The following is a 15,189-nucleotide window of genomic DNA, read 5'->3' as shown; positions in this document are numbered from 1 at the left end:
TGATGAAGGGAAGTTGGTTACAGCCTTGTCATATAAGTTATATTTGAATCACAAGTTTTGGAAATGCTTGGCAATTTTTCTTAAAAGGATTTCCTATTGTCCTACTCCTCCTCACCGGTGAAAAGAAAAGCTCGTCTATATCAGTCAACATTAGGAAACTGCTATTTTGTTTCTATTGATTTTTCTTTCCTTTGATGTCCCTTGGTTTGTTTTCATTTGCACATATAAAGTCCCTCTAGGATCTCAGGAATCATCAAAGAAACATATTACTTTCTATATTACAATGAAATCATTTTGTTAAGTTATTTACCAACTTACCAGTTGATGGACATTTGGACTGCTTCCAATTTTTTTGCTATTGTAAACAAAGCTGTTATGAACATTCAGGTACATGGAGAAGGAGGATGGCAGCAGGTGGGTGGGGCCTGGCTTTGGGAGAGATGGATGGTGTATTCCCCAGGTAGGGAGAAATGTAAAACAATGCATGGAATCAGGCAGGTTCAAGGTAGGACTTGGGACAAATACAGACCAGCACCTTAGGCTTGGTCTGGGCAATGTTGCTATGTTACTAGCCAATGGGGTCTCCTCTGCTTCTGTCCAGCTGCTAAGGCTCTTGATCATCCCTTGGGGAGATAGGAAGGCTGAGCAGGAAACCATCTCTTCTTCCTGTTTCTAGCAACTGCCTTGTCTTCTTAGAGAAAAAAAAAAAATCACATTAAGTTGGTGTCTTAGGTTGGATTCCCTGGCAAAGACTCTGAGACAGAGAACTGCATGCAGAAGTCTTATCGGGGCATGTTCTCAGGAGATGAACCTGTAAAAGAAAAGAAAGGCAGGACTGGGGGAAGGAAATTGCTGGCCCGAAGTGGTTGCAACTGCAGCCTCAGCTGATCCTACAGGAAGTGCTGCAGCTGCGATGGCCCCTGGGAGTTGTCCCAAAGTGAGGACAAGGGCCAGGCCTTCGGATCCCTGCATCAGCTCATTGTTGGCCATGGGCTACAGCCGAGGGCAGTTGCCAGTGAGAGGCAGGTTTGCTGGAAGAACTGCTGTGTTGGCCCTGAAGAAGGGACCTGGGTGGGGCATCTTAGCTCAGCCTTTTATCCGTATGGATACTGAAAAGGCAAGTACTGGGGGAAAGGTTCATTTCCAGAGACACATTTTGTTCCATAGGTAGTCACTCACCCTTTCAAAACCATCGAGCTACAGATGAAGAAAAAGGGATTCAAGATGGAGGTGGGCCAATACATTTTCGTCAAGTGCCCTGTGGTGTCCAGGCTGGAGTGGCACCCTTTCACCCTGACCTCTGCCCCTGAGGAAGACTTCTTTAGCATCCATATCCGCATCGTGGGGGACTGGACGGAGGGACTGTTCAAAGCTTGTGGCTGTGATAAGCAGGAGTTTCAAGATGCCTGGAAACTACCGAAGTGAGTACAAAGCGCCTATTACAAAGGTGCATGAGTTCAGGAAAAATGTCACTCTACTAGCTCCTGAGTCTGACAAAACATACAGATTCTACCAATATAGGCAGCTATCTTGGTGTTCCCCATTTTATACGTGTGCTGTGTTTATGCATATATGTATATATCTTATATGAAATATAAAATGTTTGAATCAAATATTAATCATGGATATTCCCCAGTGCCTATAAATTTGTATGGGTCAAGGCCAAGGTATATTAACTTGCAATCCAAGCTATACTTAAAATTTCATCGGTGTACGTTATTTGAGGGTAAATGCCAGATGCTACTCACTTGGCCTCCTTCTTCCCACACGCCTAACATGGTGTCAGGCACTTAGTAGATGCTGAAGAAAAGTTTGTCAAATAACTCAATGAATAGACCAACATAAAGCAGAGATATTAAATTTATAAGATATTATGACATGGAAAATTCTCACTTTAATGTGCAGTGTAAGCAGGAATTTCAAGTGTGGGCTCACCTGGCAAGAGACACAGACATTTGTCTCTGTGTGTGTGTGTGTGTGTGTTCACGCGTGTGAGCACGCACACATGTGTAGTGGGTAAACGGGGGTGGGGACGTGAAAAAAAATACCCCTGAGAGTTACCAAATGTTTTCAGTTAGCTAAAAATTCCTCTTCTTACTTCCAACCCCGATGTTCACACTGAGTTGGTTACTTGAAAGCTATCTCACAGAACAAAGTGTCACATCAATACATTGTCCCAGTTTGAAGTGACATGTTGCACACCTGCAGTGATAATGTGTGCCCCATCCTCCTCTGAAGAGCAAGGTGTCCGTGTAACTATCTCCCCCCTTGCTTCCCTCCAGGATAGCTGTTGACGGGCCCTTCGGCACCGCCAGTGAAGATGTGTTCAGTTACGAGGTGGTGATGTTGGTGGGAGCAGGAATTGGGGTCACGCCCTTTGCATCCATTCTCAAGTCGATCTGGTACAAATATTGCAATAAAGCCCCTAATCTGAGGCTCAAAAAGGTAGGTTCTTTTCTTTTTTAGAGGGCTTGGAGCATTCATCACAGTCTGCCAAGTGAAGCCTCAAAGAGCCTGCAGGGCAGAGGCTGGCAGAGACTGGGGGAAGTGAAGACAAGTTCTAGGTAGTTTCAGAGAGGCAGGCTTTGCACAAAAGGGCTATTTGATAAGTCAAAGGTGCTTCTGGGAATTCCCTGGAGGTCCAGTGGTTAGGACTCTGTGCTTTCATTGCCAAGGGTGCCGGTTTGATCCCTGGTCGGGGAACTAAGATCCCATAAGCCATGCATGGCACAGCCAGAAAAATAAACAAACAAATAAATAAATGTGGTTCTGTATAAGCAGGCCTATTATTGCAAGTACGAATATACTGTATTTGTATAGCATTACTGGCAATTCAGAAGATAGTTGGGAATAGAAAGTATTCACAACCCCGATCCAATAGTTATACTTTTTGTAACTTCTCTTCCAACATGTTTACATATTTTTAGAAAGCTGTATATATTGAGTATGTACAATTTCATGTCTTGCTCTTTTAAAAACATATAGTATTTTTCAGTGTTGTCACAAGCTTGCTAATAATCATTTCTGATGATTCTTTCATGTTCCATTGAGAGGATAGAATAATTTTTCTATCATCTTATGTTCGATATTGACATGGATTCCATTTCCAGCCCCCAGCACATTTATTTGCAGGGGGAGGGCAGGAGACACGTCCTTTCGTGACACTTTTACTTTTTTACTTTCTTATGGCTGTCTCCTCAGAATAAAGTCCTGGGGGATTTTTTTGGTTACGTGTAAGTTTGGTTTCATTGCCCAATAAAGGACATCTTTAATAAAGCTTGAGTCATTCTAATAGCTGTAGAGATAACCTCTAATAGGCACGCTGAGCTTACCTTGACTTTTCATTCTCCCCTTCCCCTCTTTTCGATGTGGAGGAGGTGTAGATAGAGCTCCTTTTCCCCCTACGAACTCAGGGAAATCTGGCAGTAGCGGGTAGGGAAGTAGCACGGTGGCAGCCATGGCTCGTCTAGATCCTATTGGTCTTTCTGAGAGGAGGGTCAAAGGAAGCCGGGGATCCTAGGAGGGCAAGAGCAGACCGAGGGGGAAAGTGGTGGGCTGATGTTTTCTTCTTGAGCTGCGGATTTCTGAGAACAAGCTATTTATTTACTGCCCTGCCGTGTGAAGGCCAGAGCAGGTTCATGTGAGCTAGTTTGTCAAATATCTAGAGCTTTCTGAAAACCTATGTTTCCAGGCATTCTGAGCAGCAGGGGAAAGTGGAGGTGGGGAGGGTAGAAATCCATATTTCAATGCTGATAGGTCCCTATTTAAATATAATCTGCTTGACTCACAGATATAGAGAAAGAGCTAGGGGTTACCAGTGGGGAGGGGCAACACAGGGGTAGGGGATTAAGAGGTACAAACGACCACATGTAAAATAAATAAGCTACGAGGATATAATGTACAACATGGGGAATATAGCCAATATTTTATAATAACTATAAATGGAGTATAACCTTTAAAATTGTGAATCACTCTATTATACACCTGTAACTTATATGATATTATACATCAACTACCCTTCAACAAAAGATAAAAATAAAAAAAGAAACGTAATCTGCTTCACGTTCTGTCCCCCTCTCAGATCTACTTCTACTGGCTGTGCCGGGACACACATGCCTTTGAGTGGTTTGCAGACCTGCTGCAGCTGCTGGAGACCCAGATGCAGGAGAAGGACAACGCCGGCTTCCTCAGCTACAACATCTACCTCACTGGCTGGGATGAGTCGCAGGTGAGGACAAGATCCCCAATCTCAGGTCCCTCCCATAGTGCCCAGGGCTTACCGACTTTCCCTTGGTTATTGGAATGTCTTGTGTACTGTTTTTAAGAACCGTCGATGGGTTCGGGTGATCCAGCACACTCACTCTGACTCAGTATCCCCATTTGTTCAGACGGTTGATATTAGATTCAAAGTTGGTACCTGTGGGATGGGTCAAAGCTAGGGAGCCTACAAGGGAGTCAAAGCCATGACTTTGACCTTGTTAGAGCAATGCCTCCACCAGGGGTATCGAACCAGGTGGACAAGATGATCTACGGGGTTATGGGAAGAAAATAGAGAAAAGATCAGCTCTCTCTCATTCTCTCTCTCTCTTTCTCTCTGTGTCTGTATTTATATATACACATGCATATACATATATATGTATACACATGCATATATATGTGTATTATTCCTTTAATTATGTTTATGCATGTTTTATACTATACATAATACATTTAATAAGGAGTCATAATAACTGGCATATGCTTGTGCCAAGTATTGTTCTTAGTGTTTACATAGATTGTCTAATTAAATCCTCACAACAACCTTATGAAGTAGCTATTATTCTTTTCCAGATTTTACAGATGGGGAAGCCAAGGCCCAGAACAGGTTAGGTCATTTGTCCAAGGGCATTCAAGTAATAAATGCTCCAGAACCTGCACTCTTAGTACTCCCAGTAGTTCATGATTATCATTTGTAAATAAATCAATATATATCTAATGAAGGTGAGAAGTATATATATATATATATATATATATATATATATATATATATGCAGAGTATCTGTGTATGTGTATATGTATATATGTGTGCGTAGTATGTGTATATGTATATATGTATATGTATATATGCTTTCTCCCTCCTGAGACATTTAGCAATGGAAATGTGAATTTTTGATTGAGAAGACAATTACAGTTAATTACAATTATTGATAAGATAATCACAATTCACAAGGCAGCCCCCCACAGCAAAGAATTATCTGGCCCCAAATGTCCAAAGTGCTGAGACTGAGAAACTCAGAAACAAGTTAATGATTCCTAGGCGGTAACATCTTTCTAAATAAGCAAACATTAATGACTTGGCCTGGAGGCAGCATGACTGCCCCCCTGAGTGAGGGGGTAAGGCAAGGGTCTCTGCCCACTCCTGGACACTGCCTCAGATGGCCATCCCCACACAATGGCTCCTCACCCAAGACATTTTTCACAGGCACCTGGTCCCTGTGAAAACCGACTTCTTCTCATTTAGGTTTTGGCATATTGCTTGTCATAGGTTCTCCAAGTCTTAGGAAAGGCTTGTTGCAAACGTAGGTCCAGGAACACATGACCATGAAAATTACTGCTGCAGAAAAAGTGGTTTTAAGATGCCACTTCTGCAATTTAAAAATGACACAACAACAAAATTTGATAAAAATGAAACCCAGGGGGAAAAATGTATAATATATAAATGGCTTTGCAGTTTTGTTTTTTTCAAAAGCCAGACACAGTTTTTTAAGTGGGAAATCTCTTTGCATTGAAAAATATTTATTTTGCTTTGCAAAACTTTGTCCCTGCAGGATTATTAAACCAGGGTAACTACCCTTCTTAACCTCTCCCATCCCCATCATCCATTCCCTGTCCAGTGAATTTAAAATCTGATTTGATTGTTAAATAAATGTAATTAACCATTTTTATTTTTTAAAAATACCTGTTGTTCAAACTGAGGCCCCCTAGAATGGTCACAGGAAACAACACATGGCTCTGCACACACACACACACACACACACACACACACACACACATACAGAGAGTAGCTTTAGGCTTGGTTTGATGTCTCATTACATTACCAAAATATGAGTACATTTTAGTCTATGGTTGTCTTAATTCTTAGTGATTCTCCCAAAGGAGCGGGAGTATATTAGGTTGAGAAGAGACTGTCAGACATACTGCAGAGAGAAAAACAGTGAGATAGAGAATTTAAATCCTACCCACACTTCAAAGTCTGGCTCAAATGCGGCCACCCTGAAACCTTCCCATATCCTCCCACCTGTGCTCCCTTCTTTGTCCTCATGGAGATGTTTGTGCCTCCCCTATGGTCTCCCTTTCTAGACTGTAAATTGCTTGAGAACTGGTTTGTTCAGTGTTGACCTTCTAGCTTCCAGCATGGTGCCTTGCCCCAAATACATACAGTTAGAACGGTAATTAGAGCTTGGTTTGTGAGATATGTAAGTATATCTGTGTGGGTTTATACAGCATGCCTCTTTTGTCTGAATTCATGTCCTTTTCTGCAGGCCAGTCACTTTGCTGTGCACCATGACGAGGAGAAAGATGTGATCACAGGCCTGAAACAAAAGACCTTGTATGGACGGCCCAACTGGGATAATGAGTTCAAGACCATTGGGAGTCAACAACCCAAGTAAGGAGTTCCCCTGCCAAGGTGTTCTTGAGGCTCATGGTCTACGTAAAGCAACAGCTTCCAAACATGGCTAGATTTATGTATTCCGGAAATTAAAATACCTAGATTACCATATTCACACTCATAAAAGGTTCTAGATATCTCTGACTTTAAGAGGAAGTCTTTAAATCATACCAAACAAAGATTCCCAGGCCCCACTTCACACTTTCTGAACCCTATTCCCCCCAAATAGGCCCATAACTCAGTTCTTTTCTTTCACCTCCTAAATTTCAGTCATGTATCTACTTCTATTAATTCTCTATGATTTATATTTATTAGTAAGGAGACACTGTCCCCACTTTCATTTATAGTTTTTGGGTCCAAGATCATAAGTTGACAGATATTCCAGGTCCTTCCTGCCCTCACTAAAGCTTTGGTCATCATGAAACTAAATGTTTTATAATATAAAAGACAGCTCCCCACAACAAAGAATTCCCTGACCTAAAATGTGAGTAGTGCTGAGGTTGAGAAACTGTTTTAGGTCAGTTTTCATTGTGCTACTATTCCTTGGTATTTCTAAGTTTTTCCTGCCTACTGTACTGGCTGTTCTTGAAACTATCAGTCATTTACACTTTAGAGTGAATGAGGCTTGGTTGGTTTCTTGAATAGATTGATTGGTAAAGGAAAGTAGCTTAAGAAAGAGACAGGATGCAAAGGAAGCACTACAGTTCTTGCTTGTCTTGCAAGCTTATCCTCTTCCATTCTCTAGATTTTCAGATTCTCCCTTTTCCTCTTTATAGTCACAAACATTTCTCAGGACATCTCCAGGCAACCTTTATTTGCCTTAGTTTACTAAGACTTCTAACAGTGAAGCTCAAGAGGAGAAGTGCTACTTACCTGTCTCTTGGCTTCAGGCTCCATTTCCACTCTTCCATGCCCTCCTGTGTATCATAGCAGGCTAGAAGTCTGAAAACTGCATTTCTAAAATCTAGAACACATGACAAACTCAAGAAATCACCATAAATACACTCTTTACTCCATTTCTTCTTACACTTTAATGAACATATAAATCACTTGGGGAAGCTTTTTGAAACGCTGATTTAGTACATGTGGGGTAGGGCCAAAGAATCTGCATTCTTGGTTTTGAATAGGTTGGGTTTTTTTTTTTTTTTTGCGGTACCTCTCACTGCTGTGGCCTCTCCCGTTGCGGAGCACAGGCTGCGGACGCACAGGCTCAGCGGCCATGGCTCACGGGCCCCAGCTGCTCCGCGGCATGTGGGATCCTCCCGGACTGGGGTACGAACCCGCGTCCCCTGCATCGGCAGGCGGACTCTCAACCACTGCGCCACCAGTGAAGCCCCTTGAATAGGTTTCTGAGTTTTACTGAAATCTTACGTGAACAAGAAATTGTAAATACAATCACATCAAAGAACAAATTGTCACGGCTTTGACATTTAAGCCAAACCAATTTTGTAGGGCAGATTTCAGAAAGGTGTGAAGTTATAACAATTTAAAAACACAGTTTACCTACTTTAAGAATCTGCATTCTTAAAAAGCTGACACCGAGGCTACTGGTCCGGAACCAGAGCTAGAGGAGCAAGGCTTTAGAGTCTAAAATGTTGAGGGATGAAGCCACACGAAGCTGTTGGCAGAGGTGATGTTCCTGAAGCGGGTTTGTCCTTGATTTTAAGATGCTGGAGTGTTTGGGGACACAGAGCCCTGAAGGGCAGTAGCCCACAGGCTCACAAATTCACCCTCATTTTCTCTGTAGTAGAAGTTTCCGCAAACCCTGCTTGCATGTCATTTTTTCAGAGAAGTCAGCTGCCTTTTGTAGTAGCCAGACCGCCCCTCCCAGCTGCGCAAACAGGGCCAAGCCATGCTCCTTCACATAACCTGAACTCTGTCATTTGCGGAAGGACAAAGGAGCAGAGGGGACTCTGCTCTGAGGCCTGAAATCAATAGGAAATCCCCCCATGTGCTTTGTAATTGAGCCCATCCCAAAGGCTGAAACTGTCTTTTTTCTTTCTTTCCCAAAAGTACCAGAATAGGAGTTTTCCTCTGTGGACCGGAAACCTTGGCTGAAACCCTCAATAAACAGTGCATCTCCAACTCCGACTCTGGCCCCAGAGGAGTGCATTTCATTTTCAATAAGGAAAATTTCTAACTGGTCTCTCCCATGAGGAAATAAATGTGGGTTGTACCGCCAAATGCCCCAATAATGCTAGTTGATAATATAAGTTCCCTCCTTTAAAGAAAAAGAGAGAAAGAGAAACTATAATGTGATGATTTACCCTGAAAGGAATGTCAAAGATTGTTTAACAGTGATAAATTTGCATTTGTATGGGGCTTTATGGTTTTCAGAGCAATTATATACACATTTTTTTCATTTTGTTTCCTCACAGTAATTCCAGAGAAAGGTAGGGCAAGGATTCTCAGACTCAGGTCTCAGGATTAAAAAATGGGAGCTCAAAATGATGAAGTAGCTTCCCTAAGATTAAAGCTGAGACTGGCTCTAGACCATCTGACTCTAGGTTTGGTGATCTTTCAGCAATTACCAGGCTGCCTGGAAATAGGTTTGTATACTCCCCAAAAGAAGAAGCAAACCAGGGAGTAACTATTCATATTCCCTTTTGTGTCATCTTTGTTATCATTATTGTCCTATCAAAGGAAATTTTCCAAATAAGAGATAATATATGCTGAGAGTGATTCATCACTTAATGGTGACAGCACACTCCAGTTTACCAATGCAGCAGCCTAACTGGGTCAGAGATTCCTCCTACAAAAGAATATTAGACTGACTCTCTCCCAGCAGAGAGTGGATACTCAATGAAAGTTTGCTGAATGAATGAATGAATGAAAGGACATTTAAAACCATACAATGCCAGGGTAGAACTAATTGAAAGCTTTAAACGGAATTATCTGAGGAAATCACTTCTGAGACTTGTTGACCAAAGGAAACTGAGTCTCTTGAAGGTAAAGAACAGGCTAAGGTTAGTAACCAATAGGTTGTCCTGTCCAAACATTTTTATTTGAAACATGCAGGAAAGGGAGATAGAGGCAGAGAATTGAACTCCTGTCCTAACTCTGGCTGGCAAACTGATTTATTGCCAGAAACGGTCTCCTCCAGCCAGCACTTGTGAATCTGAAATTAAGAATTGTGACAAATATGTATCTGATATGGCCATCTGCTTTAAATAGCATCCACACTTTGTTTTACTTAAATACACATGCAAAAGAGGTCTTACTGGTGTAACTAATGATTTATTGTTCAATCATCATGATCATGATGAAATTTACATCCCAGAAACTCAAATCCCTAGCTTACTGTGTAGGTATTGGATTCATACCCGGTAGAATGTTCTGGATATCCGTGAGTTTGAGAGTCTCTAAATCATTGCTAATGTGGCCAGAAAGGTTTTTTTTTTTCCCCCTCAGTACTGCTCCTACCTCTGGGAACTAAAAACAGCTTTATTTGTTATATTCTCTGGGGCCACAGATATTTAGAAGTATTCAACTTTGATAATGAGAAAGAAAGAGAAGGGAGGGGGGGGAAGGGCAGAAGATGGGGTTAGGAGGAAAGGGGAGGGAAGGGGAAAGAGAATAGAAGGAGAGTGAGAGAAAGCGAAAAAAGGCAAAAGGGAAGGATAGGTGAAGGGGGTCACTTTCTACCCCAGATTTCTTAAAGTCTTATACGTATTGAATGTAATTGCAGGAGCTACACACATATTCATTTTATTTTGATAACATATGGTATTGAATCTGAAATTCTGGCCATGAATTTGATGCTGAGTGGGCATATTCAGGGGACCAGGCTGAACTAGTAAGAACTCAGTTGTTCCTTTGGGTTTCCAGGATGCCCTGGGCACTGAGGGTCGGTCCTGACAAGTCAGGCTTGCTTTGAGAATGTCACCTCCCCACAATGTCCCAAGACTGTTTCTGCAAAGAGAAACTTTGGTCCAGCCTGTTCACACTGCACCCCAGGTATCAGTACATTCATTCAACAAACTTTTATTGTGCTATTACTATGACTCAGGCTCTGTGTTGATAGCTTCAGTTCTTTACACCAAAGTGTGAGCCAGAGGGGGAACCAGAGTTATAAGGAGTTTGAGAATCTGGGCCCTCGCTCACCTGTGTGCCGTAAGTAAAACCAACTCCATTTGTTGCCCTGAAAATGTTTCTCCAGGGTTTTCTATTTTTGACACCAACAAAATAGTTACCAAAATAGAGAGACCTTCCCTGTGTTATCCTGGTTATGAGATGAAAAATGAGTGTAAAAGCTCTTGTCATTATGAGAGCTTCCTTCTCCATGCTTCTCCCCAGCCGTCGGCTGCCTGCACAGCTTTTTTAGCATTTAGTCTTTAGTAACAGGTAGTGAGAAAACGATTAAGCATTGTTTTTAATCTCAAGGCTATGAAGGCTTTTCTTATTTCTTTTGCTTTTGCAACACTGCATTTATGAAATTTGAATACTTGTAGATGTTGTGTGTGAATAGTTTACGGGGGGTGGGGGGACCCTGGGAGATAATTCTTGGGAAGAACTATCAAAACTGTGCTCAATTATTAAAATGAATGAGCTCTCTCTGTGTCTGTGTTATTGATCTTCATATTCAAGGGTGGATTCAGATGGCAAATATTTTCTCTGCCCCAGTGGGATTGAGATTCTCTGTGTTTTTGTAGATATGTCAAACACTGCACAATTTCTGGATTGAGAAGGGGAAACTGAGTACTGAGTTCTGTACTAATGTCCTGGTGACCCTCACAGCACTGGTATAAGGGAATGGACAAGGCGGTGTCACCTGACATTGCAGACAGAATTTCAAAGGCAAAGAAGTCCTAGTGTAAGACCTCTTTTTTTCATTTCCACTTACCTTTTCGGTTCTAACTTTCCAATTAGCTGCCATCAAATCAGGTTGTGAGTATATATATATATGTGCTCATGGTTCTGTACTGGTCATTGTTCTAAGTGAGTCAACCAGTTATGATCCCCCCCCCGCCATGTAGGAAAGGGATAGAGGTGTGGGCATATGCTGCCACAGGGGGAAAGGTCATTAACTGAAATAAATGTCAATAATAGAAATAGCTAATGTTTAATAAACACCTACTATGCCAAACATTTTATATCCACTTCAGTCAATCCCTCAGGTCAATGCAAGGTAGTCATTTTATCCCAATTTCGTTGATAAACAAACAAACAAAAAACTGAAGCTGAGAGAGGCTAACTGATAGGCTCAAACTATCCCACAATTACTGGGTGACCGTGTCAAAATTAAGTCCATATCTTTCTAGCTAAAAAGCCCATGTTCTTTATACCACACTAACAGATTAGACAAGGTATAAGTAACCAAGGATATTTTTAAAGCTATTGTGCTAGGTACAGATTCTGAACCAAGAATAGCTGGGTAACAGTGGTGGTATAAACCTCTGGTTTATGCCATCTAAGTATCTTGGTATCTTAGTTTAGAAACATTCATTAACTGGATTCATGCTAATTTTTACTTTTATTTATTCTGATGTTTTTTCAGCTTTATTGAGGTATAGCTGACAAATAAAATTATAAGATATTTAAAGCATATAACATGATGATTCACCAAATAATGTTTTTCCAAAGAACAGCAACTTTCACTTATATAACCACAATGCAATGAACCAATCCAAGAAATTTAACACCAATACAAAACTAGCATTTACTATATAGTCTACGTATAGGTGACATTGTATCCTTAGTGCATTGTATTAGGAGGTAGGTATTGTCAGTTTGTCAAGTTATTAGTGGTATTAAGTTTCATCACCAGATTCTTCTGTTATAAACATAAAGGTATTATTTTACTTCTGTAATTAGTAATTAACATTTGGGGAATATGTACTGACTGTATAAATATCATTTTTTCAATTGTCTTTCACCCAGTCGTTCTAGCATACATGATGAAATTACACTGAACCGATTTTTATAATGATGGTTACAAAATATCTGGATTCTTAAACCTCAATAATCTGCCAATTTCCTTTTTCCCCCAGATTTATTGAGATACAACTGATACGTAACATTGTGTAAGCTTAAGATGTACAATGTGTTGATTTGATACATTTGTATATTGCAAAATGATTACCATGATAGCATTAGCTAACACTTCCATCCTGTCATATAATTACCATCGCTTTTTTGTGGTGAGAACGTTTAAGATAGACTCTTTGCAGTATCCCACAGGTTTTGACATGTTGCACTTCCATTTTCATTTGTTTTGAGATATTTCTTGATTTATCTTTGATTTCTTCTTTGACCCATTGGTGTTCAGGAACATGTCATTTAATTTCCACATATTTGTGAATTTTCCAGTTTCTTCCTGTTATTGATTTCTAGCTTCATACAATTGTGGTCAGAAAAGATGCTTATGATTTCAATCCTCTTAAATTTACTAACACTGGTTTCTGACCTATCATTTAATCTATCCTAGAGAATGTTCTGTGTGTGCTTGAGAAGAAAGTGTATTCTGTTGCTGTTAGATGGAATGTTCTGTATATCTCTGTTAGTTCCATTGGTCTAAACTATGTTTCAGGTTCAACATTTCCTTGTTAATTTTCTGTCTGGATAACCTATCCATTGTTGAGAGTGGGGTATTGAAGTCCCCTACTATTACTGGATTGTTGTCTATTTCTCCCTTCAGATCTGGTAGTATTTGCTTAATGCATTTAGGTGCTCCAATATTGGGTGCATATATATTTACGATTATTATATCTTCCTGACTAATTGGCCACCTTATCATTGTATAATGACCATCTTTGTCTCTTGTTACCATTTTTGATTTAAAGTCTATGTTGTCTGGTATAAGTATAGCTACTCCTGCTCTCTTTTGTTTCCACTTACGTGGAATATCTTCTGCCATCCCTTCACTTTGAGCCTATGTGTGTCCTTAAAGCTGAAGTGAGTCTCTTGTAGGCAGCATATAGTTGGGTCCTGTTTTCTACCCATCCAGCTACTCCCTGCCTTTTTTTTTTTAAACATCTTTATTGGAGTATAATTGCTTTACAATGGTGTGTTAGTTTCTGCTTTACAACAAAGTGAATCAGTTATACATATACATATGTTCCCATATCTCTTCCCTCTTGCATCTCCCTCCCTCCCACCCTCCCTATCCCACCCCTCTAGGTGGTCACAAACCACCCAGCTGATCTCCCTGTGCCATGCGGCTGCTTCCCACTAGCTATCCACCCTACGTTTGGTACTGTATATATGTGCATGCCACTCTCTCACTTCGTCACACCCTTCTCCCTCCCCATATCCTCAAGTCCATGCTCTAGTACGTCTGTGTTTTATTCCCATCCTACCCCTAGACTCTTCATGACTTTTTTTTTCCTCTTAGATTCCATATATATGTGTTAGCATATGGTATTTGTTTTTCTCCTTCTGACTTACTTCACTCTGTATGACAGACTCCAGGTCCATCCACCTCATTACAAATAACTCAGTTTCGTTTCTTTTTTTTTTTTTTTTTTTTTTTTTTTTTTTTTTTTTTTTTTTTTGTGGTACGCGGGCCTCTCACTGTTGTGGCCTCTCCCATTGCGGAGCACAGGCTCCGGACGCGCAGGCTCAGTGGCCATGGCTCACGGGCCCAGCCGCTCTGCGGCATGTGGGATCTTCCCAGATCGGGGCACGAACCCGTGTCCCCTGCATCAGCAGGCGGACTCTCAACCACTGCGCCACCAGGGAAGCCCCCAGTTTCGTTTCTTTTTATGGCTGAGTAATATTCCATTGTATATATGTGCCACATCTTCTTTATCCATTCATCTGTTGATGGACACTTAGGTTGCTTCCATGTCCTGGCTATTGTAAATAGAGCTGCAATGAACATTGTGGTACATGACTCTTTTTTAATGATGGTTTTCTCAGGGTATATGCCCAGTAGTGGGATTGCTGGGTCATATGATAGTTCTATTTGTAGTTTTTTAAGGAACCTCCATACTGTTCTCCATAGTGGCTGTATCAATTTACATTCCCACCAGCAGTGCGAGAGGGTTCCCTTTTCTCCACACCCTCTCCAGCATTTACTGTTTCTAGATTTTTTGATGATGGCCATTCTGACCAGTGTGAGATGATATCTCATTGTAGTTTTGATTTGCATTTCTCTAATGATTAATGATATTGAGCATTCTTTCATGTGTTTGTTGGCAATCTGTATATCTTCTTTGGAGAAATGTCTATTTAGGTCTTCTGCCCATTTTTGGATTGGTTTTTTTTTTGTTATTGAGCTGCATTAGCTGCTTTTAAATTTTGGAGATTAATCCTTTGTCAGTTGCTTCATTTGCAAATATTTTCTCCCATTCTGAGGGTTGTCTTTTGGTCTTGTTTATGGTATCCTTTGCTGTGCAAAAGCTTTTAAGTTTCATTAGATCCCATTTGTTTATTTTTGTTTTTATTTCCATTTCTCTAGGAGGTGGGTCAAAAAGGATCTTGCTGTGATTTATGTCATAGAGTGTTCTGCCTATGTTTTCCTCTAAGAGTTTGATAGTGTCTGGCCTTACATTTAGGTCTTCAACCCATTTTGAGTTTATTTTTGTGTATGGTGTTAG

General features: G+C 40.8%; 1 protein-coding gene across 1 annotated transcript in view; it reads left to right on the top strand.

Annotated features, from left to right (window-relative positions):
• Nucleotides 1–11,207, top strand: part of CYBB (cytochrome b-245 beta chain) — a 34,606-nt gene extending 23,399 nt beyond the window's left edge. The window contains exons 9-13 of the mRNA XM_059050031.2: nucleotides 1,168–1,421; nucleotides 2,283–2,445; nucleotides 4,082–4,228; nucleotides 6,522–6,646; nucleotides 8,663–11,207. Of these exons, the coding sequence (XP_058906014.1) occupies nucleotides 1,168–1,421; nucleotides 2,283–2,445; nucleotides 4,082–4,228; nucleotides 6,522–6,646; nucleotides 8,663–8,789 (816 nt within the window). The 3' untranslated portion in view covers nucleotides 8,790–11,207. The remainder of the gene's footprint in view (nucleotides 1–1,167; nucleotides 1,422–2,282; nucleotides 2,446–4,081; nucleotides 4,229–6,521; nucleotides 6,647–8,662) is intronic.
• Nucleotides 11,208–15,189: the final 3,982 nt, after the last annotated feature.

Source organism: Kogia breviceps, chromosome X (genome assembly GCF_026419965.1).
Source record: "Kogia breviceps isolate mKogBre1 chromosome X, mKogBre1 haplotype 1, whole genome shotgun sequence".
Taxonomy (NCBI): Eukaryota; Metazoa; Chordata; class Mammalia; order Artiodactyla; family Physeteridae; genus Kogia; species Kogia breviceps.
This window is presented reverse-complemented; position numbering and strand designations above follow the sequence as displayed.